The sequence below is a fragment of the Mixophyes fleayi genome, chromosome 11 (assembly GCF_038048845.1).
Source record: "Mixophyes fleayi isolate aMixFle1 chromosome 11, aMixFle1.hap1, whole genome shotgun sequence".
NCBI classification, from domain to species: domain Eukaryota; kingdom Metazoa; phylum Chordata; class Amphibia; order Anura; family Limnodynastidae; genus Mixophyes; species Mixophyes fleayi.
In genome coordinates, this window is record NC_134412.1 from 36,009,321 (window position 1) to 36,032,804 (window position 23,484).

The window sequence follows — 23,484 nt, forward strand, 5'->3', positions numbered from 1 at the left end:
AAACATTAATCCTTTCTTACATAAGTAGCCATCACTGGAAGCGATCGCTTCACCGATAGTAGCGGATTCCTGATGGTAATGTGCAGATCAAAATTACACTAAGCATGATATATTTCCTATATCCTGAGCCTTAGATACCTTTAATGTAGTTTTATCTATGTATAAATAATCATTAATACATTTACTAATAAATAGATGTGGATTGGAACCTAAATAAATGTGTAATATTTACAAGTGTAAGTGCAAATGTTAATGTGTGTGGTGTTAATCCGTGCAATTGCGACATTACATGTGGCATACTAATCGCAATCTCACAGTAAAACAATATTAATCAATTTAGCTTACTTCAACAAATTATTTGACTTCCACAGTCCACCCTTTGAGAGTATACCCAACACTCTCACCCTATGAAGATTTTTGTTGCAGGATCTCAGTAGTACACTTCATTCTCTGTAATGTATGTCCCCTTTGGTACAACCACACTGTCTGTGGATATCCGTCAGGTTACCATTTTTTTTTTCTATGGAACATACACCTTTGGAGCTCGGAGTTAACCTTTTGTATGCCCTTTACCCACATATGTAATACATTATCTAGAAGAATACAAGGTACGATAAAATATGTTACATCACTACATAATATTCTAGTAAAGTTCCTCATGAGTGACATGTCCATCTGTCTGAGGCATGTTTTAGCTTATATGACATTTAAATAATACATTTTCAGATACACCATCCTATGTCTGCTAACATAATCTTATTTATGATATCCTTCAACCTTTGAAGTTAAATACACTCTAATAATATCAACGGGTTTTTCATCAACACTTGTGAGGCAGGCTATTGTCTGTTCATTCTGTCCAGTCTACCAATACTCAATTTTCTTTTTACGTGAAACAGTGATCAGTCTGCCGAGTATTGGGAAATTTCAAAGGGACCTAGCTGTATTACCTTCCCTCTACTGACCTCCCACCCCATCATTCGAGTACCACAGAAATATTTAGTGGAAAGAGGACTAGTCCTACATAATTTAGTCTCTGAGGCACGTGAGAGCACACCCGGCACTCAGCTTGGTCTAAAACCTTACCCGCCAAAGAATGATAATCATTATCATGGATGCCCGCTCAAGTCCAAATTATTACTGGACTGGCATTATTTTTCAGACAATAGCCCCTCACACTGTCTCTGAGCTCCAAAACTTTTTTTTTACCCCCGAATTGAATAGTGTAATTGGCTGGACCGATTATGCTACCAACTTCTCCTTCATCCCCACATCCTCAGTATCACTACTTGAACCAGTCTTCATCACCTGATCACCAATGATAGAATTGAATGTCTTGGAAAGAGAATAATGATGAGAGAAACACAGGAAAGGGAAAAACAGGAAAACCACTGTTCCATGATGGGATAACAGTCTTTGCAAAGTCCTTAGTTTAGGTGCTATCAACTGCGACCTTGTGTCTCCCGGCACAGATTCACGAGTGTCATTCTCGGCTGTAATTTGAACCTTCTCCGGGTTGTTGAGTCCTCCGCAGTGGGTGGAATGGGTCCAAGTGTCGCTCTGCTGTCAAACAACAGCACTATACCTGACCTGTCTGCTCTTACCAGCTTACACATACCTTCTTTACCCAGATGAGTCAGACCATGTGCTGCCTCAGCTAGGTCTGTAAGATACGCTCTGGGAGCAACAGGCCTATTTCGTCCATCTCTCCAGAGTCTAGAGGACATCTGACCACATCCCTTCGCCTTTCAGACCGCTTTTTTCTGCAGGAAACACAACTCTTGCATTTTACTTTATTCTTGTGTGTTTTCAATTTAGAAAAAACAAACAAAGCATTGTTTTGTCAATTCTCATACTTAAACCTGCTGCCCACTTGAAAGCTTTGTCTGCCCTGTTATAATAATATTGAGTCTTTTTATCACTGTCAAAAATTCCTTTATATAATGTGAGTGCGCTTCTAGTGTCCTGCTATTGTCACAAAGGTTCCTCTGTCGCCTCAACGTCACCCACTATCATAGAAATGTACTTAAAAATCAGTGTATATCAACTGATTTACCCTCTGCCAATTCACATGCCATTCTCGATCCCACAGTTTCAGCTACTTGGCTAAGTGAGGAGGGCAAAAGGGTCAGTTTTTATAGCACCTTCATCATTTATAACAATATCCAATACATGTCTGTCTGTCTATGACAAGTAAAAAACATAAAAAATTTATATTTTCTAAAGGGTGTCACTTATGTAAGGTCTTGTGGAAAAAGTCTTATTCAAATATTCCACACAGTCATGCATATCTGTATGTCTGCCTAATTGATCTTCAGCTAGTCACCTTTTCTCCTTCTATCCTTTGTGCATCTAGAGACACACTTTGTACACCTTACTCAACAAACATATTTAGGCAGGACTTAGGAAGGCAGATACCGCATGCAGTGTATAAACATTTGACTCGTATTTCCACAACAAAACTCCTGCTTAAAAATCAGCAGTTTCTATAAGCATTAAAACACAACCTTTAGCTACGTTTGTGACTATGTCAGTGTAGTGTGTGTACCCCTAATTCTGTCCATTGTCACATATTTTGTACCTCATTATAAGAAAAGACTGAGATATTGACAGGTAGAAGTGTAAAGAACGAGAAGACAGCAAAGAATAAAAATGATGAAATGACTTGAAATGACTTGCAGAAAAACAGGAAAGCAGGAAAGCAGAAAAGGAGATTTACAGCAAGATGACAGCTGGATTGGAAACTACGGGATATTGTCTCTCAACTATTTCATTAATCCCCTTAAATCTTAACTAATCTATGAGCTCTCCTCCATTCTTTTTAAACCTAACAGGGAGTAACATTACCCATCCAATCCAGTGTCGTTCATCATTAGTTCATAAGGAACCCGGTATCTCTGATCACAATAACTATTCAACCTGTGATGGACTTGTGGCTATAACAGTGAAGTGCAAAATTAACCCTTGTGACGCATACTCTGTATCTCCCATGTGTGTCTTCCTGGAATACATAAAAAACACCATTAGAAGCAGAGTATATAAACACTTCACTTTAAATAATAAATCTTAGCCAAATAAGTTATCATGAGCCACTGCAACTAGAAGAAAGAGTGTTACAATGACCCATTGTTAACTTGTCTTTTAAGGGAAAATATTACATTTCCCCTGCAATCCCCATAGTTAAATATATTTATCTCTGGCTAAAGAAGAGAAAAAACAAAGTTTAATTAGTATCAGAATACAATCAAAACATTTTAATTTCTTTACTTTCAATCCTTATCATTAACCAACAGTAAAAAACAAAACAACAGAAAAAAACCCTCAAACTCTATCCATTCATTGGCAGCAAATGTTTCTTATGTAAATTTATCCCTGTTATCTCTAGTCTTTTGCTGCATTGCAACCAGGGTCAATTAGCTAAAACCATTGTCTCACAATAGATATCTCTGACCTACTAATAGCACATACATGTGAAACCTTATTTTTCCTTTTAGGATTTCTGAAACTAAGCCATTACAGGGACACAACAAACTTATTTTACTAATATGAATACATGACACACTTCTTTTCCCTGGCTGCACTTTAGTTATTATCCACGTAAGGTGGGGAATGTCACTTTTGTTATTAACTTTACATATTGGGCTTGCCAATGAATGGAGTAGATGCCTCTCTCTGGTCTCACTAGATTCAATTAGCGCCTTTTGTCTTGCCTATGTGGCACTTACTGCACTCCACTGCAGGGATTGTTCCTAGATTCAATGACTGTCCCTTCTATTGCAGGGTTTTGACACAAACACAAAAACAGAAACAAAACACAAAAGAAAAATACATACAAATTACTCATCTTCCTCTAAAAAGTTACATACTCAATACAGAATATCAGTTACATTTGTTATTTTTATAAGTTTTTGGGTTTTTTTTATTCGGTTTATACTTTCCCTGCCCTGCCAACATGGCGGCAGAGGCGCACTTTGCGATCGCTTTTCTTCGCAATGCTACTTTCCGCAGCACACGCGCTATCCACCCACATGCTCTCTTCCTGTTTCCACAGTTTGAAACAGTCAGTTTGTTTAATTCTTCGTTTTCATAAACATTTTTATCTTTAACCATACCTCCGGATCAAAACTACCAACCTTGGGAAAGGGTTTTACACATTCATCTGTCATCTTGACCCACTTATCACAGTATGCCATACTTACCTCAACAGTACACCATTGCATTCTTACCTTATTTCCTATACTTATACTAAGTCTTTTACATGTGTCTAAGGGAATTGACCTAATACATTTTAAACCAACCTATTTGCATTCCAAACATAAAATCATTTTGAGCATTAATCATTTATCTTCCATAACTAGCAATTGCAGGAAGCAATCGTTTCACCAATAGTAGCAGATTCCTGATGGTGATGTGCAGATCAAAATGATATTGAACATAATACATTTCCAATTTCCTGAGCCTTAGATACCTTTAATGTAGTTTTATCTATGGATATGGATGTTTCTCTAATACATTTTACTAATAAATAGATGTGGATTGTAACCTTAATAAATGTGTATTATTTATAAATGCAAATGTTAATGTGTGTGGTGTTAATCCGTGTGATTGCATTATTACACGTGGCATACTAATCGCAATCGCATGGTAAAACAATATTAATCAATTTAGCTTACTTCATCAAATTATTTGACTTCCACATCGCCCTGAAGCCCACTTCACAACTATTGAACCTTTCTCTTTGAAGTTCTTGATGATCTAATAAATGGTTGATTTAGGTGCAATCTTGCTAGCAGCAATATACTTGACTGTGAAGCACTTTTTGTGCAAAGCAATGATGACTGCATGTGTTTTCTTGCAGGTAACCATGGTTAACACAGGAAGGGCAATGATTTCAAGCACCATCCTCCTTTTAAAGCTTCCAGTCTGTTATTCTAACTCAATCAGCATGACAGAGTGATCTCCAGTCTTGTCCTCGTCAACACTCTCACCTGTGTTAACGAGAAAATCACTGACCTGATGTCAGCTGGTCCTTTTGTAGCAGGGCTGAAATGCAGTGGAAATGTTGTTTTTGGGATAAAGTTCATTGTTATGGCAAAAAGGGGCTTTGAAATTAATTGCAATTCATCTGATCACTCTTCATGACATTCTGGAGTATATGCAAATTGCCATCATAAAAACTGAGGCAGCAGTTTTTATGATGGCAATAAAATAATATTTGTGTCATTCTCAAAACATTTGGCCATAACTGTATATGTATCATTGTTACTGTCTTTAGAATATTAAATTCCATTAAATAATTGTATATACTTGTGTTCTTGAGAAGCTTTCTAGTGAGGACTGAGTCGGCTTTATCGTAGTACTGCTGTTGGAGTTGTTGCATAGTGATAGCAGCCCAATGAGAAAGCAAGGTATTAAGTTGGCCTTTCAGTGTAGTGATTTTAGTGAGTAAAGCAGGGTCTTGTTGGGTCTGAAGTTGGGAGAGGAGTAATGTAATTTTACGTTCTAAGGACGTCACCTCCTTTGTGGCCTTCCTTTTAGAGGCCGCAGTCAGACTAATCAGGTGACCTCTAATGGTGGCTTTATGAGCTTCCCAGATGATGCCAGGAGGAATGTCTGTGTCAGAGTTATCTTGAAAGTAGTTGGAGATTGAGGTTTTAAGTTCTCCAAGGGTGGACTGGTTAAGCAGGAGGGAATCATCTAGACGCCACCTATCACCCTGTGACTGTGTTTTAAGAAGGTAGAGGAGGAAGAACACCTCAGAGTGATCAGTCCAGGAAAGCAGAGTAATGCCCACCTGGGTCACATGGGAAGTAAGGGAGTGGGAGATGTGTAGCATGTCTATACGAGAGTATAATTGGTGAAGGGCAGAGAAGTGGATGTAGTCCCTGGCATCAGAGTTACAAAGACGCCAAGACTCATACAGACGGTGTTGAGTAAGTAGTGTGGTTAGAGAGGTCGAGACTGAAGAGGAAGGAGTACCCCGCCGGGTGGAGAACGGGGAAGACCTGTCCAGGGTGGGGTCAAGAACCACATTAAAGTCACCACCTATTATCACGTGGCCCTGCACAAACCACTCAATACATTTAAAAAGTCTAACAAAAAAAGACTTCTGGTTCGGGGTATAGACCGAAACCAGAGTGACAGGAGTAGAGCGGTGGGTACCCTCCACAAGTAGGAAATGACCATATGGGTCTGCATAATTATTGGAGTGCAAGAAGGGTACCTTACTTTAGATCAAAATAGCCACTCTCCGCTTCATGCAGTCCGCAGAAGCGAAGAAAGTCTGGGAAAACTGCTTACCCTAGAGTTGAGAGTGGACTCTGGTAAAATGTGTTTCTTGTAGGAAGACGACGTCGACTATTTCTCTCCTACATGCTCCCAGAAGCTTTGTGCATTTACGTGGGGTGTTGACATTTACTGAGAATATTTTTATTGGCATGGCGTTGGAAGGAAGAAGAATCTCAACAGCATGACTAGTGGTAGAATAAAAAGTGGTGAGCTATTAGTCCATTCTTGAGAAAAAAAGAGAGAGGAACAGAGAGGGAGGCAGGGGAGAGTCAAAATAGAAAAGAGAAGGGGGGAGAAAAAGAAAGCCCAATTGGGCGCGAACCCTGCATGAAAGGAACCCAGTATGGGTTCAGAAACATGGTGAAAACTGAGTACATATAACATCAAACAATATCAAAGGGTGCTTGCGGGTTGTCCTGTATTTACGAGGAGAGATGACCAAAACCGGAGGTTCATGAAAAGATCATAAGGTAAAGTAATCACAATTTTAACTAACGAATAAACAATGTACATAGGCATCAACAAATTAGCACTTGAACATAGTATATGATATGTTTAGGGGGGGGACGAGGGAGAGAGGGATGAAATGTGTAAAAAAAGGCCATTAAGGAAAGCCTATAGGTCCGCGACAGAAACATGCGGATATTGTTACTTCGGGACCGGTTCTCAGAGTCCTCCTGTTTTTCCTTCAAGGCCTCAACTTCCTCATGAAGGCAGGAAAGGTCTTTATCTAACAGTTTGAAAGCGGCACAGGTCATCTGTTTTTGTCTCTAAGGCATCTGTTCTGTTGCCCAGTGAGGTCAGCTCAAATTTAAATTCGATAATGGCTTTAGAGAGTTCATGGTGAAAGGGCGCTTTAACCCCTTCCAGATTAGTCATAACCGCCTGAATCTGAGGGTCTAATTCAACTTCAGCAGATGGCAAGGGGCCTGAAGTCTCAGGATGAGCAGGATGAGGCGGTATGCCTTACTTTTTGATCCAAAAAAGTTTGCTGAGGCTCCGGAGGTGACTTTCTTTGGTTTGTTGGACATAGTGAAATCTCTGGAAGCAATCAAGCTGTTGAAGAAGATGAGGATGGCAAGAGGAAAGAGGGTTGGGGTGGAAGATGTATTGAAAGTGTGCACACTTACATTGTCACATCAGTCCCTGCCCCATTGGAGCTTACAGTCTAAATTCCCTAACATACACACACACAGACAGACTAGGGTTTTTTTTTTTTATAGCAGCCAATTAACCTACTAGTATGTTTTTGGAGTGTGGGAGAAAACCGGAGCACTCGGAGGAAACCCACGCAAACACAGGGAGAACATACAAACTCCACACAGATAAGGCCATGGTCGGGAATTGAACTCATAACCCCAGCGCTGTGAGGCAGAAGTGCTAGCCACTTAGCCACCGTGCTGCCCAATGAAGCTCGTAATGTGGTTAATAAAGACAAAAGGGCAATATGCCACATATAGTTCATCAAGTGCACAGCGCCCTTGGGCTGGTCGGTGTCAATCACAGGTAATCTGCAGGGCAAAATATGATGACAGCCATTTATGTCCCAAAGGGATCTCAGGAGAAATGGTTAAACCCAGGGGACCCTTAGCAGTGCTAGACCCTTAGCAGTGCTCTGGCAGTGTTAAGGGAGTATGTCCGCACTCACAAGTCTTCAGGATGTAGCGCCACAGTTGTTGCTATAATCTTAGCAGGCTGTTTGAATAGTGAAGCAGGCCAGGTGCAGGGCACAAGTAGAAAGCCTTTTTGGAGGTCGGATGATGCCAATGAAGGTGGATTTAGTAGTCGCTGATGGAGAGCTGTGGAAAACTCCATCCATCCAGTATGGCCATTATGCCACGCCACCCACTTGTGAAAAAAAAACAAACTAGAGATATCACATATTTATCTACTTTGCCAATTCATGTTCTGGGAGCGGGTGGGCATGTGGGGGTGGAGCTTAGAGAACCATGTAACTAAGCCCCACCCCATAAGCTGTCACGATTTTGCCCCCTATCAGCAGGGGGCGGGGCCACAATGACACATAATCGCATCATTAAGCCAGACCCCCTCCATTGAACTTTACAAACTGGCCGGGATCCGGGAGGTTGCCCTGCTCTCCTGGGACTCCGGGAGAACTCCCAGAAAATCCTGAGTCTCCCAAACATTCCCACGAGAGTAGGCAATTATGAGATATTGTAACAAAAAGCAAATTATGAGATATAATTTTAGGGAAGTTAAGTTATTTTTAGACAGAACAGGTGGTTGTGTTTTTATTAACCTTCACTTGTCACGCATGCTAAAGTGAGTCTTTGTTGTGACATTGATATACAAATGATCAGAACTACTGAAAACAATAAGCTATAAACAGTATAAAGCACATCATAAAATGAAGCAGAGGCGCTATTATAAATTACACTGCAGGAGTTAAAGTGACATTTTGTAATCCATGAAGAAGTTATATAATACATGCATACATGCATCTACATATATATCCCAAAAGAGTTAGATAATAGAAATAATAATGCTATAATAGTTAATAATAATGGAAATAATAATATGCACGTCTTGACTTTCTCTGACACAACACGTTCTTTCGCTCTCTCTCATTCACGCGAAATAATGGCATTTGAGGGTCCTGTACTAAACATTTATTTTGTGATAGCTAAATAGAACAGTCTGCTACATATATCTTGTGCCTATAGACGCTTAGTGACTATGATTACAAAATGATGACCGGAAGTGAAGCAATCACGCAGAACACTGGTCCAGCAACGTAAACTGATTGCCAGTACTGCAGCATGTTGGCACCATCATAAGCACTGGCAGACAGTTGGCTATAGGGAAGGTTCATGTCCGCCATCTTGTTTTCAAAAAGAGGCTGATATCGACTTCCTGTTTGTAATGTGAAGCAAATCCATGGTTGCTCGCTATATGTTATCATTTTGTTACATTTTCACAAAGTTAAGTGCAGTGTGCTAGAAACATGGATGTTATCTGCGAAAATGAAAATGATGAGAGAGCACGTACGGAGAGTACTCTCATTCACTCCACCACCAGTGATCCTAAGCTTAGCTCTCTTCTTCCAGAGGTAAATTGTGGTACAAGCGCTTGTGTATCTCACTGTGGATTTCTCCAACCCCAGTCACTAGTATGTCACCTGCACATTTTTACATTGTATACTGTTTTTATTAAGTTTTGAAATGATCTGATATTGGACGTAAGTAAAAGCTGAACAGTGCAGCAGTCGGAACGATTCCGGAAGACTACATCAAAGTGCGCCCCCTGTCGGCAGTTAGGTATTGCTTGTATTATGCATATTACATTTTTTTGTTTCAAGGGATTAGAGACTGAGTAGTTGGCCATGACCTCCTAGTCCCAGCCCTGAGAAGAGACACTGGGAAGAAACGTTGTGTACTTTTCCGGTCCGTTCCGCATTTTACAGAAATACTTGATATTTTGAAGTCTGTTTTCGTTTTTACAATAGCTGCCTATTTTTTCATTTTATTTTTTACATACGCTTAAAAACACAATTGGTTTTTACTAATTACATGAATATTTTGGTGCATTGAACGGTTTAATGTGCCTATCACAATTCTGACATTGCCCATACTAACAGTTATGTAGAATTCTACTTTTACAAATTTTTTCTTTGTACCAGATCTTGAACATAACCAATATTCCAAGCTGGTAATGAAGAAAACATTTCCAGTGAAGTGTTGGGTGGTTTAAATAGAAAAGGTGTGGCCAATGTGCAATGCAGAACCCAGTCCCCGTTGGCTGGTGGCTATTGATAGTTTGCTCTCCATCAGGTCTGGTTTCCATCAAGCTGCTGTTAAACTATTAGTTTCACTGATATTACCTCTGTTTACAGTGCAGCAGTGAATTTCATCTGCCAATAATAGAATATACCTTACCTCACTAAACTCCACTGGTAGAATTCAGTAGGACTGAAAAATGGAACTCCTAGTAGTCAATAGGCTAGCAGCAGCTATATGACCCAGCGGCAGTTCTCTGTTTGAGTGCTTCGACCAGGTCAGCCTCTCTGGCAGTGGCAGAACTACCATTGGTGCGGCAGGTTCCATGCACTGGTGCCTATGGAGATAATGAGCCCCGTTGCATGGCAGATGCAGAAGGTCGGGGTCCCTGGCAGGCGCAGGCTGGGAGAGGGAAGCCTGGGGGGCACACAGGCGGCCGCATCACATGAAACGGGATGCATGATGCGGCCGCATCTCGTGTCATCAGATGCGGCCGCCGTTGAAAATATGGTATATTGCATCCGGGGGGTGGACGGCCGGCCTACCCCCCTGGCCCTAATAGCGGTCTGACTGAGCGACCCGGGGAGCTGCTGCCCCCCGGGCCAGCCCGCCCCTGGTCCCTGGTTCCCTACTCCCCGCTAAGCACACAGAACATCTATATATTAATGTTGAAAGCACTTTAAATTAAGAAAATAAAATGTGTTCTATTTACAGAACCACTGTATGGCTTAATTTCATGTAGTTGTAAAATGATTTCCTCTGTTTTCATTTTATATGTTTTCAGAACTGACTGGCCATATTTAATATATGTGCACCAATTTTTGCTCTTTAGTGCATTGTCGTACATTTTGTTTTAACAGACTTTATAAAGTTGCTGATACATAAAAAAGGTTCTGTAACACATAGCAATGAATCATATTTATTTTTATAATAGCGGTAAAAAACCAAAATGCTGGTTTCCGTAGGTTACAACATCTTTTTCCTGTACACCAATTTTCATACATGTCCCAATTTGTTTTGTCTTTTTTTTTTGTGGATTGCCATAACAGACAATAATCCCTATGGTCTCACCAATCCCTGTTTTTGTTATGCATGCATTTTGTTTACATTCCTATACATTGCTTTCTTCTTTACCATCAGGACATTGAAATACCTAGCATTTCTCCTCTTGATTATGGCCTAGAGCAAGAAGTTGCAGAAGACATACGCATCTCAAAAAGAAAGACGAGTAAGGCATTTAAGAAAAAAAAGAGTGCGGTGAGCACTAAAAGGAAATCACAACACTACTGTCCTCCGGTTCAAAATGAAATGGGTAAGAATCCTTATAACTGTTGTGCAGGTGTAAAGCCGGGCTGTCCTAGTAGATCTATGAAGAGGCTTACCTAAATAATAAAGTATATACTAGTGGAGTGGAGTACTACGCATCATTGAAAAAAGCCTCATACCAAGATCTATGTGGCTTTCCAGATTTGGACGGGTACATCCAGCTTCTGAGTTGACAGGCAGACATCCATTGCTTTGGGTAATAAAATATTTGTATATTACGAGCCAACTGAAATTCCTGATTTTAACTGCAGGTAGAGAGAACAATAGAATTATTTTTATTTTATTATACCATTGTATTTGGTCCTCTTTTGCTCAGATCCTGTAAAACACCAAAATGTGCACTGAAATGTGCATGTTGAATACATGCTTTGTTGTTGTTTTTTCTCACACCACCCTCAGTAGAAGTTCAGTCCAGCATTGGCGACTTGGTTTGGGCAGCAGAGTTGATGGAGAAAGCAAGTGAGGCAACATTACAGGACCTGGGTGAAATGAATGAATGCATTGTACACGATCATGGAGATTACTGTGTTCCCGATGACCCTGAACTTTTGAAACAGATGGTGAAAGAGCTGAAGAAGACAACTCATCAGCAGAATCAGCTTCTTCTATCATTGCAAGATGCACTCAACAGCAAAGAAATGCAGTGCCAGGCACTCCAGGTACTACATATAACCTAAACCCAATAATTATTGCCAGGTACCAGAAATTACACTTTCAAGCTAAAGTAAAGATGGTTCATGTATAGGATTTCTCGCTTTTCATAACAAAACAGTTGAACATTTAGTACAGTGTTTCCCAAACCCAGTCTTCAGGAACAGTGCATATTTTCCCTATCTCCTTGCTGGAGCACAGGTGTCTTCGTTACTGACCAACACATTTTGAAAGATTCAAAATGTAGTAATTATTTTACTTGTCACCTGGAAAACCTGCACTGTTAGGGGTACCTGAGGACTGGGTTTGGGAAATACTGATTTAGGACATACAGGATTTTGACAATGGACATCTATCACTTTACAAATATAACTTAAAACATCCTTCCACTCAAATACTGGAGGTCCGTGCCCCAGGACCCTGCTGTTCATTCATCATCTCTGATCTTTGATTCTGAAGAATGTTCAGCATTAATTGACAAACATTTAAACGTACGGTGACATTTATGAAATGTGCAAATCAGCTTAACATTTTTAAAATCAATGCAATGTGCTAATCTGGCAACATAAAAAAAATGTCCATCAGTACAGTGAGGTAGTGTGGGGCCATCATTGTGTCTTACTGTAGGTTTACATTTTTTTTACAGGAAGGAAAATATAGGTTAGATGTTATAAAAGAGACAAGTTCCTGTTATCGTTCTGTGGCTGTCAACAGGATCTCACTGGACGTATACAGTCGTACCCCATTATGTTTGTTTAACCTACCTCTGATGAAACCACCATTAACAATTTATTGAATGGAGAAACGCGTCAGTGACAATAACATGCTGACAAGGAATATACTGCCCATGCATCCCCAGGAATCGCTCCACACCATGACTGTATAAGCCCAGTCAGGTCTTGTTGGCAACCGCACAATGATAACAGGGGACTCTTAAAGGAAAGTATACTCTAGTAGCTATAGATTGTATGATCCACACTGCATTGCTTCTGTAGTGCGGCTCTACTTCCCACTTACGCAGAGACTCATTTGCAGCTGTAATACTCCTATGTCTCATCTAAAGCAAGTGGACAGCTTATTGATCCATTTATTCTCCAGATGCACTGTAGATTAGAAGCAGGTGTGGGCTGAAACCTAAGTGATTGGAAATTATACTCCATCTGTGTAAATATAACTCATAGAGGGATGCAAAGACTATTTTTGGTTTATATGTATTGTATGAACAATTTTATGCAAATGACTATTTGAGCAGTTACTTTACATGTCAGCCTAGCAGGCGTCTTGATTATTTTTTTTATGTTTTAATAAGTTATCTATAATGGAACTCTTTTTGCACATATTAGTAGCACTTTTGCGGAAAAGAGATTTGTAGTCCTAAAGTGAAGTAGGTTGAATTTTCCAGGAGAAGCCACGAGATTGCCAGCGCCAAAATTCTGCACGAAACTTAGGAATTAGAGGGATGAAGTTCATTTTATACAAGTCAGAGAGGTCCCTAGGCAGTTATATCCTTAGATACTTAATCTGAGAAGAGTGCCAGGTGAAGGGGAAGGAGCATTATAGACCCTCAAGAACATGTAGCGGGATGAAGAGATTCAGAGTCATAGATATAGTATAATTTATTTTAAAGTTTGACAGTGCCCCAAACCTCTCAAACTTGAGCAATAAATTGGGTAATGAAACTAGGGTTGGTGACCAATGCCAGCAAATCGTCAGCAGAGGGCCAACTTATGCTCCAACCCTCACCCCCCCCCTCACATCAGGGTTATTCCTGATGGATCAAGCCAAAGACTCCATGCACAGGACAAATTTCAATGGGGAAAGCGGGCAACCCTGATGCGTGCCATTGTAGATGAAGAATGTGTCGATCAGAGAGCCATTCATTTTAATGCGAACTGTAGGGTTTCTAGTGATATTTTTATATTTCCACAATGAGTATCCATATACGTAGGCAGAGATTGATTTTATGCAGTGCTTCCAAAGACCAGCAAGTGAATTCACACCTTGAAATACACTTAACAAACAATTCTGAAAATATTTTTTGTTAAAACTTAACTGTCACGAATAGCCACATCTAGCCACTCCCTGATTTAATGTCTTACCATATATTCATATAACCTCTCCTAACTGCCTTTACCAGTCACAAACCACACTTTTGACTTGGAAGTGTTTACTGTATGGGGTTACACACGATACCAGCACTCAATCTTCCTCTCACCTATCGCACAGGTTACAAATTTGCCGAATCGCCCCCAAACAATGCTCACATAACCACACCCACTTTGGTTTTGCCACCACCTATTAAATAAGGGCAATAGGACCCCAATATACTGTCTCACACTGGCACACAATGAGCACTCCTTCTTACACACAGTTTAGCAAGGCACACACCAGCAATCAAAGGGTTAAACCCTCAAGGCTCTATGACACAAATTTACATGCAGACACACACTCAGCTTGGTATACAAATGTATTCACACCTCAGTAATTAAAGGGTTAGCATGGTCCAGCAATCTATATATAAAATATATAATTATATATAAAAACAACTAAGATGACATGACATATATAACAAAACAGATTTAAAAATAAAAAGACAAGATTTTAGACTATAAACTTACATGCGCTGTATAATCTGTGCCATGGGAAATTGGCTTGGAAAATGGACAGTTTATCAATGATTGATTTCCCAAAAGACTGACAATTTCTTGTAACTGTTCTCAGCTTTTTAAAAACACCTTACCCCACCTCCAGGTGTTGTGGTCTGTGACACTGTTTACAATCACCATTTGCATGTTGCCTGATTTACTACCCAATTCTACTAGATATGTTCACTGACCCCCGTGTTCTGGTTTTGGATCTGGATTCACTTCGTGTTTTGATTTTGGCAAAACCGCCCTTGCGTGTTTTGGTTTTGGAACCATATTTTTTTCTAAAACCCCTAATTATTTTTTTTTGCTAAATCATGTAAAGTTGTTTTTTTCCCCTACATTATTATTAACCTCAATAAAACTAATTTAAAGTAATTTGCAGTCCATTTTGACCATCTCACAGGTCACAATATTATTTTCATACTCTTTCAAACAAAGACTGCAACGACCTGGCTGGATGCTAAGCGACAAAGCAATGACACAAACACACGGTAGCTCGTAGCACATCTAGGAAACATTGCCACACAGCAATGTCCGAAAAGAAAAGTGGTGCAGGATGGAATTTTCCTTGGAACATGAAATCAGTTATGGTTCATTTGATCGCTTCACCCGTTCCTGGGATAACTGTGGTAATTCTACAGCTAAATACATGGCGACGAGCGCTGAGCCCCCCTCCCCCCAATCCAGGGTGGCAGACAATGCACTAAAAAGAGCCATTTTAATTTACAGCAAAAAGCAAGTTTATCACTGAGCTTCGAATCAGCCACAACTCCCCAAAAAAATATAATATAGTTAGGTACCTTTGACGTAAAGTGCAGATTACAAACACTTTGTGCAATACTGATGAAACAGCAGCAAAGTGGAAGGTAACATATATACACGTCTACTTAGACATCCATGCTTGCAGTACTGTGGCTTCACAAACCCTTAAAATGGCTAGACAACTGTTGTCAGAATTTGGGTAAAAATAATTCCACACATAAGAGGTGGATTTTTGGGTCTTATGCCCAGGCATGACAATGGCCTTCTTCATATCACGTGCAAGAACTGCTTACACTGGTGCAGGACTTACACAAACAACATTATCCTCATCAACGTCCTCATTAGCGCCCTCGTCAGCTACACAAATATCCCCCTCATCCTGTTGTAATTTCAAAGTGGCATCCTCAATTGGTGTATCATTGTCTACACTTGGGCTGTTCAGGCACACATCTGCAGAAATGCTGAAAGGGGCCTTCTTTACACTAACAGAAAGGTCAAGCTTATACATAGCACTCGTGGATAGACTCTCCTCACGGATTTGTGTCATTTCTGATTCTGAACATACATTTTCCTCTAATTCCTTACTGTTTTCTTCCAGCTCAGCTTTTACACGTAAAAGTATTTGGACAACACTTTTGGAGTTCAAATGACAAGGTCTTGCTTGGTCATGACTGACCTTACAAGAAGATGCCTCAGTGACCGTTGCAAAATCGCACACATAGAGAAAGGCGAATGCCTCATTCTTTCCTTGCCACTGCGTGTGTAGAATGGCATGTTGGCAATTTTATTTTTTTCTGCAGATAACTGGTTGTCTGGATTACAGGTCTTTTTTCTTACCAAGGTAAAAGGCGTTTTTTTACATTTTTGTTTCCCTGACTTAAAAACACTATGCACTTTAACATAGCCTTTACCAGATGACGTAGAGAGGTTACTTTCATCATGACTGGTGCCAGCAGCTGCTTGGTGCTCCTGGTCTTCTGGGTACTGCTGTGAATCCATTTTGATAACACAGTACAATTTGACTGCAGATTTAAAAGACCAAGACTGCCAACCCTATTATTTTTTATTTCAGCAATGACAATTAGCAATGGAACTCTCCTGAATGTCACTGGAGACTTTGAAGAACACTTGCTACCCCTCCTCTTTCTTTTCTACCTATGACGCTGCCCAATTGCACTAGAGACTGCCAAGAACTGTGCTATCCCTTCTGTGCCACTCTGTGAAATGGCGCTGGATCGCCGTGGAGGACGGTACTTATAGAATCCAAAACTCCCAAGATCCGACAACGTACCAATGACGTTTTGCCTCGTTTTCACTTCCGAGGGCGCGCGAAAGTACCAAGCCAGCTCGGCACTCAGATCTGCTAAATTTGGGTGTATTCGGTTCTCGGGGAACCGAGCCTGAGCAGAGCATCCTTAAATTCTACTATGTGACCTAACTTTCCTGTGGAGTGTCACGCAGACCCAATTTTATTATTAATAGATCCACTATGAATTTACCAATTAATTGATACCAAACAGGCCTATGGCCAGCCTATCAGTCAACTTATTTGTGTGACAGAATGCTTTATTTGACGTATGGGCTGCCCTTCATCATGCAATTGATGAATGTGGTTGATCACTACTTTTATTGATTTTAAGTGACATATTTTAAAACTGAATTATATTTGTCTATATACAATATTGCAGGCCATGGTCACACAGCTCATGTCTCTTCAGGTGAGACTGCTGCTGAGAATGGCTCTCTAGCATCTCGCTGGGTGTCAAAAAACTCTCCTATGCATGGCGTAGCTCACCGCAGGGACCTTGAAGCTGACTCAGGTGTCACTGTTATCTTCTAAAATAGGTCAGTTTTTGTGGCCTCGTATTTTACACATACAATTAGATCATGTCTCTTGGAGAGCAGGGCTCCGATTTGAAGTAATATGCATTTCACTTGTAGAGAAAAACAAATTATAAATGGCTTTATTTGACACACAGAAGGCCTAACCATAACTGCATTGAAACTAATTTCCCATAATTATTTTACAGGTTAATCCTTATAACTGTAATTCCTCTCTGTTCACTACAGTAACTATGCAAGCACTAATTTGCATGCTAATTTGTGCTTTGTAAATTAGCCTTTTTGTATCCATTATCTGTCTGTGTATATTATGATGTTTATTAGGACGTTTAGTAATGTAATGTTTAATCATGGAAATTATTTTGCTTTATAGAGATTTGAGTAGCTAACCAAAGTGATTAGAATACAGATTGCTGGATATTTATAATAAGCTGTGCAGAAGTACTTGAATAGAATGAGCCAAACCTTTGTTTTATTTGAAATATGGTTTTTTTTCCTGCTGTAATCAGGAAAAGTTAAAGAAAAAAAAATTCCATATTTTGTAAAAAATATTTTATTTTTTTTAATAAAAAAAAACAAAAAAAAACAAAACGCTCTACATCCTTCAATATTTTTAAAATTGGCCAAACTTGCACTCAAATGACAATGCACTTCAGCTCTGTAAGGCTGACAAATGAGTTTGCCAGTCACATATATGAATGAACAGTATTGGTTATAGCCTTGTTTCACAAACATGCACCTCTGGATTTCTTAGTCTTAAATATCAAAATGCAAATGACCCTCCTATTTTCATATAGGATAGGGGGCACTAATCTGTGTGGCACCATCCAACAATAACACCTAAATATTTTTGCAATCAAAAGAACTATTTATATACTAACTTTGGAACTCAAAATGTGTCTCCAATGGAAAATTTATTTTTGCAAACACACAAAAGCTTTTAAAAATACTTAAAAATGCAATTGTTATTGTATGAAAATATTTTCAATGACAGGCTTGATTAAGAAACCCAAGTGCAGGTTATGAATTGAGATCCGGTGGTTTGTAGATTTGGTTGTTCAGTCTCTAGACCTATTTGGCCATCTGCAGGAGTTTGCCAAAGTCATTTTGTGGCTATGCCCAGAGGCCAGACAACATTATTTATGGGCAGCACTACAATGTTTAGATGACGCTTAATATGAACCATAACTCTTCACAGACCGCTTCCTTTCGTAATTTGCACTCTAAACGATATGAATTTTTCTTCTGGTTTGTTTTTGTTTCCACAAATAAAGGAGAAGTGGGAGAATGACAGATGGATGGTATTGTGTGACATGGGCCAGCAGATTTCCCAGCTGGAATCAGAGATACGGAACTTACGTTGCGAGAAGGAGATTTTAGAAAGGAAAAATAAAGACTTGCAAGAGCAACTAGAGAGAAGCTCTGGAACGGTTCTGTATTTGGGTCAACAAGTAAAGCATCAAGAACAGAACAGGGATGATACCGGATTCTGTATGAACAGCATAAAAAACGAAAGCAAATGGGTGCGCTTTTACACCGGTTTTGACAGCTATGAACACCTCTCTGACTTCCTTGGCTTTGTTACTGCAGATCAAAAACTATGCACTGGCAAAATTCGTAAAAAAACAGAGGTGGGACCTCAAAGTGCCCTAAGTTTAGAAGACCAGCTCCTCCTCGTCCTCACCAGGCTGCGCTTAGGTTTATTGCTTCAGGATCTAGCATTTAGATTCCGAATATCAGAGTCTACAGTCTCCCGTTACTGGTTGAACTGGACAGAGCTCTTACATGCCCGGCTTACCCAGGTAAGAAACGCAAATCATGCATTTGAACATTTAAATAGGAGATAACATTTATTTTTGAGGATGTAATAGAGAAATGTTTTAAGTGGGAATTAAAAGAATTAATGAGAATTGCACACATTCTTCAACTTAGCTTTGCATGCTGGCAATGTAAGTTTTTATGTATACTTAATGCTAAAGTGCTTTATTCTGTTATCACAACAGGGAGTGTTCCTGTTTAAGCATGTGCATAAAGGACAACTAAAAAGAAATGTGGTCCTTTTGCATTTGACACATTAAAGTAAATTACATTGTTCATCATCGCTTTTGTTTGTGTAAGGTGCCACAACACTCTAAAACATCAGTCAGAATGACAAATTGTATAAAATAAAATCACACCTAAAAGCTAGTACTTTGGAGGTTGGCAAAGGAGGTGCAGTCGTAGTTTGGTCCCTACTTGTGAGACAATAGGAGCTAGTGGAACTGAGAGTGGAGATCGGATTGTAGCTGATTAAGTACATTCAGCAGCTGTAGTTTCAGGTGGGGAGTTAGGACATGCTACAGTGAAGAGGTGGGTTTTGAGTGCTCATGAGTAAGTCAGGAGGGGTAAAGACATTCCTTATGTGGAGAGCACTAGAGAAGTCATGGAGGTAGGAGTGAGAGGTAGTGAGGCACCGTTTAGAGGAAGTGTATGTCATGGCAAGGTTGGAGAAGAATGAACTGAATTCTGGAGTGAATGGGGATTTGCAGAGTTGTGCAGCAACCGTAGAGCTGCAAGAGAGGAAGATCAGTCTTGCTGCACCATTTAGGATGGATTGTAGAGAGCACACAGAGTTGGGAAGTAACAGAGTTGAGGAGGAACAGGAAAGGAGAGAAAATCTTGCCCTCAGTAATGGGCGATAAAGAATTGAGTGTTTTAGATGAGTGAAGTAGAAGGTGGTTGTGGGATGATGGAGCTTGTAAAAGGAGGTTACGATGGAAGGGACGGTGGTGGGAGTGGGCAGAAAGGCAAGTTGAAGGTGGCAAGGTGAAAGGTTTGCTTGTCGAGAAGGAAGGTAGAGTAAGCAGATGGGTTGTTTGTAGTGAAGCGAGTCAGCAAGATTTTCTCCATTGGTGCTCAGTAAGCCTTGTACCTTACAGCCAGAGGGTCCTCACATAGCCCCCCTAATGCTGGCAACGTGACTCGCTATTTTAAGTGTCGGCAGCCCACTGCATTTCTCCCAGGGCTGCCGCAAATGTTGGCTGTCACTTTGTAGTAAGTCTGAATTTCCTACATGTTGCTATTTTAGAAATTGGCATTTGTGTGTCGATGTAACTGTAGCTGCAATTCTCAGCATCGTAATTTTGTACCCCCCACTTTGTTAGGGACAGGTTAAGCCATTGGAGAGTTGTATTGTGTTGTACCACTTAAGCGGTCTGTCCCACACTGCCATGTTCTGTTATTGCTCCCTTAATAATAAGATGGAGGGTACTGTACCTATGAATATTTAATTCTTTATCGCATGACTCTTTTTCTTCCAGATACCAATCCTGTATAGTAGCAGATACCTAGATGTGTTTGAACCCAAGAGAATTGTCCAGTATGAAGGAGTCACTTGCACAATTATGGACTGTACAGACCTGTTCTTTGAAGTGCAAGCAAAGGATCGTGCTAAGCCTGCTTCTACCCACCCCTCTAGAAACCATTACTTAAGACGTGGGTATGCCATTGCCTCTTCCAATGGTTTCATTACTTTTTCATCTAGTTTACCATTTGGAATAGCTACTAAAGTAATGGATGGCCAACCGCAAGAAGAACTTTATGAAGGAATAAACCCACCTTTAGCATTTCCACCATTCATGCAAAATGTTCCAGTGCAGCTGACGCACCAGCAACAAGAAATGAGCAGACAAGTTCTAAGTTTCTTGAGTCTCATAGACAAAGCTCTAAACTTCCGCTTCTTAAAATGTGTTTATCCACAGAATATGGAAGCACAGGTAGATCGAGCTTGGATAATCTGTTGCTACTTGGCATGTCTGCTTCATGATCCCATGGGCTTATCATAAAATTAATTTACCCTTTTTCTTTTACTCAGAAAACATTAAGGACCTACCAAATGGTTTAACATTTCTATATTTGCACTATAAAAACTTAATTCTATATCATATGTTTTACAGTTTCTGTGGTTACAAAGAGTTAGTATAAACTTCCTAGTTTTCCTTCTTCACAGCATAAATATAAAATGTGCCACACCAGATTCAACTGGGATTTAATGGATAATGAATGCCTAGCTCAGGACAATGCAGATTATTCTGTAGTACAAAATACGTTTAAAAACCTATGGTGTACAATAGATTAACCAGTTTAAAAAAAAAAAAAAACATTACTCATTAGGTGTTAAAAAAAAAAAAAAAGGGTTTTTTATACATGACAAATCCTTTTTTCTGGGGGACACTTCTACCATGGGTTGTATGAAGGGAGCCAAGAGTTGGCACTCAGACAGTTAATTACCTGTTTAATCTAAAGCCAGACTTCTCCCCCAGGGTAAGACAACTGAGAAAAGAGCAGAAGGGAGAGAACACAGTGTTCCCCCAGATGGACTCTTGAGAAAAGGATTTTTTTTTAAAGTATGGAAGAGGATTTTTATATTATCTGGTGGACACTGCTACCATGGGGATGTTCTAAAGCAGCCCCTTAATGAAGGGACTGCTCCGATAGCCCGGCACAGCAAACACTGTGGCCAAAACTGGTGTTTGAGGATGCAAAAATATTATACTTAGTAACAGTATGGACAGAGGATCAGGTGGCAGCTCTGCAAAGTGGATCTGCTGAAACTCCATTTTCGTGCAGCCCAAGAAGCACCCACTGAGCGAGTGGAAGGGGCGGCAATATGAGTAGGCACAGGCTGATCTGTCGTGACATACGTCTGCCTAATGGTGGATGTGGTCCACCTGGCCACGGTCTGCTTAGTAGCCAGCTGTCCCCACTTAGGATTCCCTCCTTGTGCTGTTGCAGGCTTACGTCTTGTGAATCTCCAACGTTTGTTTGACATATGTGGAGGGCACGACCAAAATCCAAGGATTTCTCAGATTGTAAGCCCAAAGACCCATCCCACACCCAGAAAGCCAGGACTATGCTCTCCTTATTTATCAAAGTCTGTAAGAAAATGCTGCAGAGCAACAGACAGTAAGCCCAACGCCTAAGGCACTCAAATTACACTGTAGACTCAGGGGGTTGCAGAGGGGAGGAGTCTGTAGGTTAACGTTAAACAAATAATTGACTATTTGCGTGCCAACTCCCCTCATACAACCCAAGGTAGCACTTTTTCCCCAGATAGGGTGGAAGAAAAATGTCACTTTATTATACTAAATATAAATTTAGTATATATGTATAGCCCAAGGTATTTTTCTGCCATGTACCTAATCAAATGAGATTTATTTTCCTTGTTGTGGCTTGTCCTTCAGAGAGAATAAGGAGTTGCATCATATCCAAGAGGACCACATAAAGGTTACATATATGTGCTTGCAGGATGAATACTTCAACAAAAAAAATAAATCCTTAGGTGAGGCACATCTGTCCAATGGGCCACCCAGTTTTATTGATAATCTTGTCCAACTTTCTTTTTTATTATAAATATATGGATAAATAGTCCTGGAAGATCAAGTGGACCTGGAGCATACACAGTGGAGGCATCAACTTTTTTCTTTTTGGCTAAATATTCATGACAATGTAACCCATTAATTCATAAGGCACTGGTACCTCATGAATATAAGTCAAGCCTTATGTGAACATTGGGCAGTGCCTCAGTGATGTCACAGGTTCCTAGCCTGTAAAAGGAGTCAGCCCACAAAATGCTTGCTGTGTGGAAGAGTGGTCCACTTCAAAGTAATGCAAAAAAATTTGTAAAATGGAATATACAAGCCAATAAGTTATTTAACTAAATGTGCCCAATGCCTTTAAAAATGCACTTCCTGCCTTTTGTTACAAAGGGAATATAGGTTGATCACTAAATACAATTTGCCTTTATGGAAGCTTCTAATATTCAAAAATATGTATGCAAGTCTTTATGGAACACAAATCTAAAGGAAACTTAAAACTACAGTCTTAGACATAACATTTTCTGTGCATTGCAAGTTTATGCTAAAAGGTGTTAAGGACAGGGCTGAGCTAGACTAAAATTGTACACAATGACCAGCTTTTATTGTGCTACATTAGTGAATATACATTTTTAACCTTATTTTGGTATTTTATATATGCAATTAGAAAAAATAGGCTCGCGTTTTAGGATTAATGGTCTTTTAAATTGAATGTTATACGTGCTCCCTTTTTAGAATGCCAGCTTATCACGCAGGCCAAGACTGGCATCATATAAAAGGATGGCATAATGATGGGACACTACAACTAATAACGTGAAGGACTTTAATAAACCAGATCATTTTTGTTGTATATTGAATTAAAAAAAGTTGTGAAAC

At 39.9% G+C, this 23,484-nt stretch overlaps 1 protein-coding gene across 2 annotated transcripts; it reads left to right on the forward strand.

Annotated features, from left to right (window-relative positions):
- Positions 1–9,146: 9,146 nt before the first annotated feature.
- On the forward strand, positions 9,147–23,483 carry LOC142107310 (uncharacterized). 2 transcript variants are annotated; one of them, XM_075190658.1, is made up of 5 exons: positions 9,147–9,358; positions 11,166–11,337; positions 11,751–12,010; positions 18,529–19,056; positions 20,554–23,483. In XM_075190658.1, the coding sequence occupies exons 1-5, from the start codon at positions 9,254–9,256 to the stop codon at positions 21,076–21,078; spliced, it is 1,590 nt and encodes a 529-aa protein (XP_075046759.1). In that variant the 5' UTR covers positions 9,147–9,253; the 3' UTR covers positions 21,079–23,483. The 2 variants fall into 2 exon arrangements, with proteins under 2 accessions (XP_075046759.1, XP_075046760.1); XM_075190659.1 differs by lacking the exon at positions 9,147–9,358 and adding an exon at positions 9,380–9,566.
- The last annotated feature ends 1 nt before the right edge of the window (position 23,484 follows it).

Bases quoted from the DNA above. Each gene is read 5' to 3' on its own strand.
- LOC142107310 (XM_075190658.1), top strand. From the start codon at position 9,254: ATGGATGTTATCTGCGAAAATGAAAATGATGAGAGAGCACGTACGGAG. The intron at 9,359-11,165 runs GTAAATTGTGGT...CTTTACCATCAG, and splicing joins TTAGCTCTCTTCTTCCAGAG to GACATTGAAATACCTAGCAT. The intron at 11,338-11,750 runs GTAAGAATCCTT...CACCACCCTCAG, and splicing joins TCCGGTTCAAAATGAAATGG to TAGAAGTTCAGTCCAGCATT.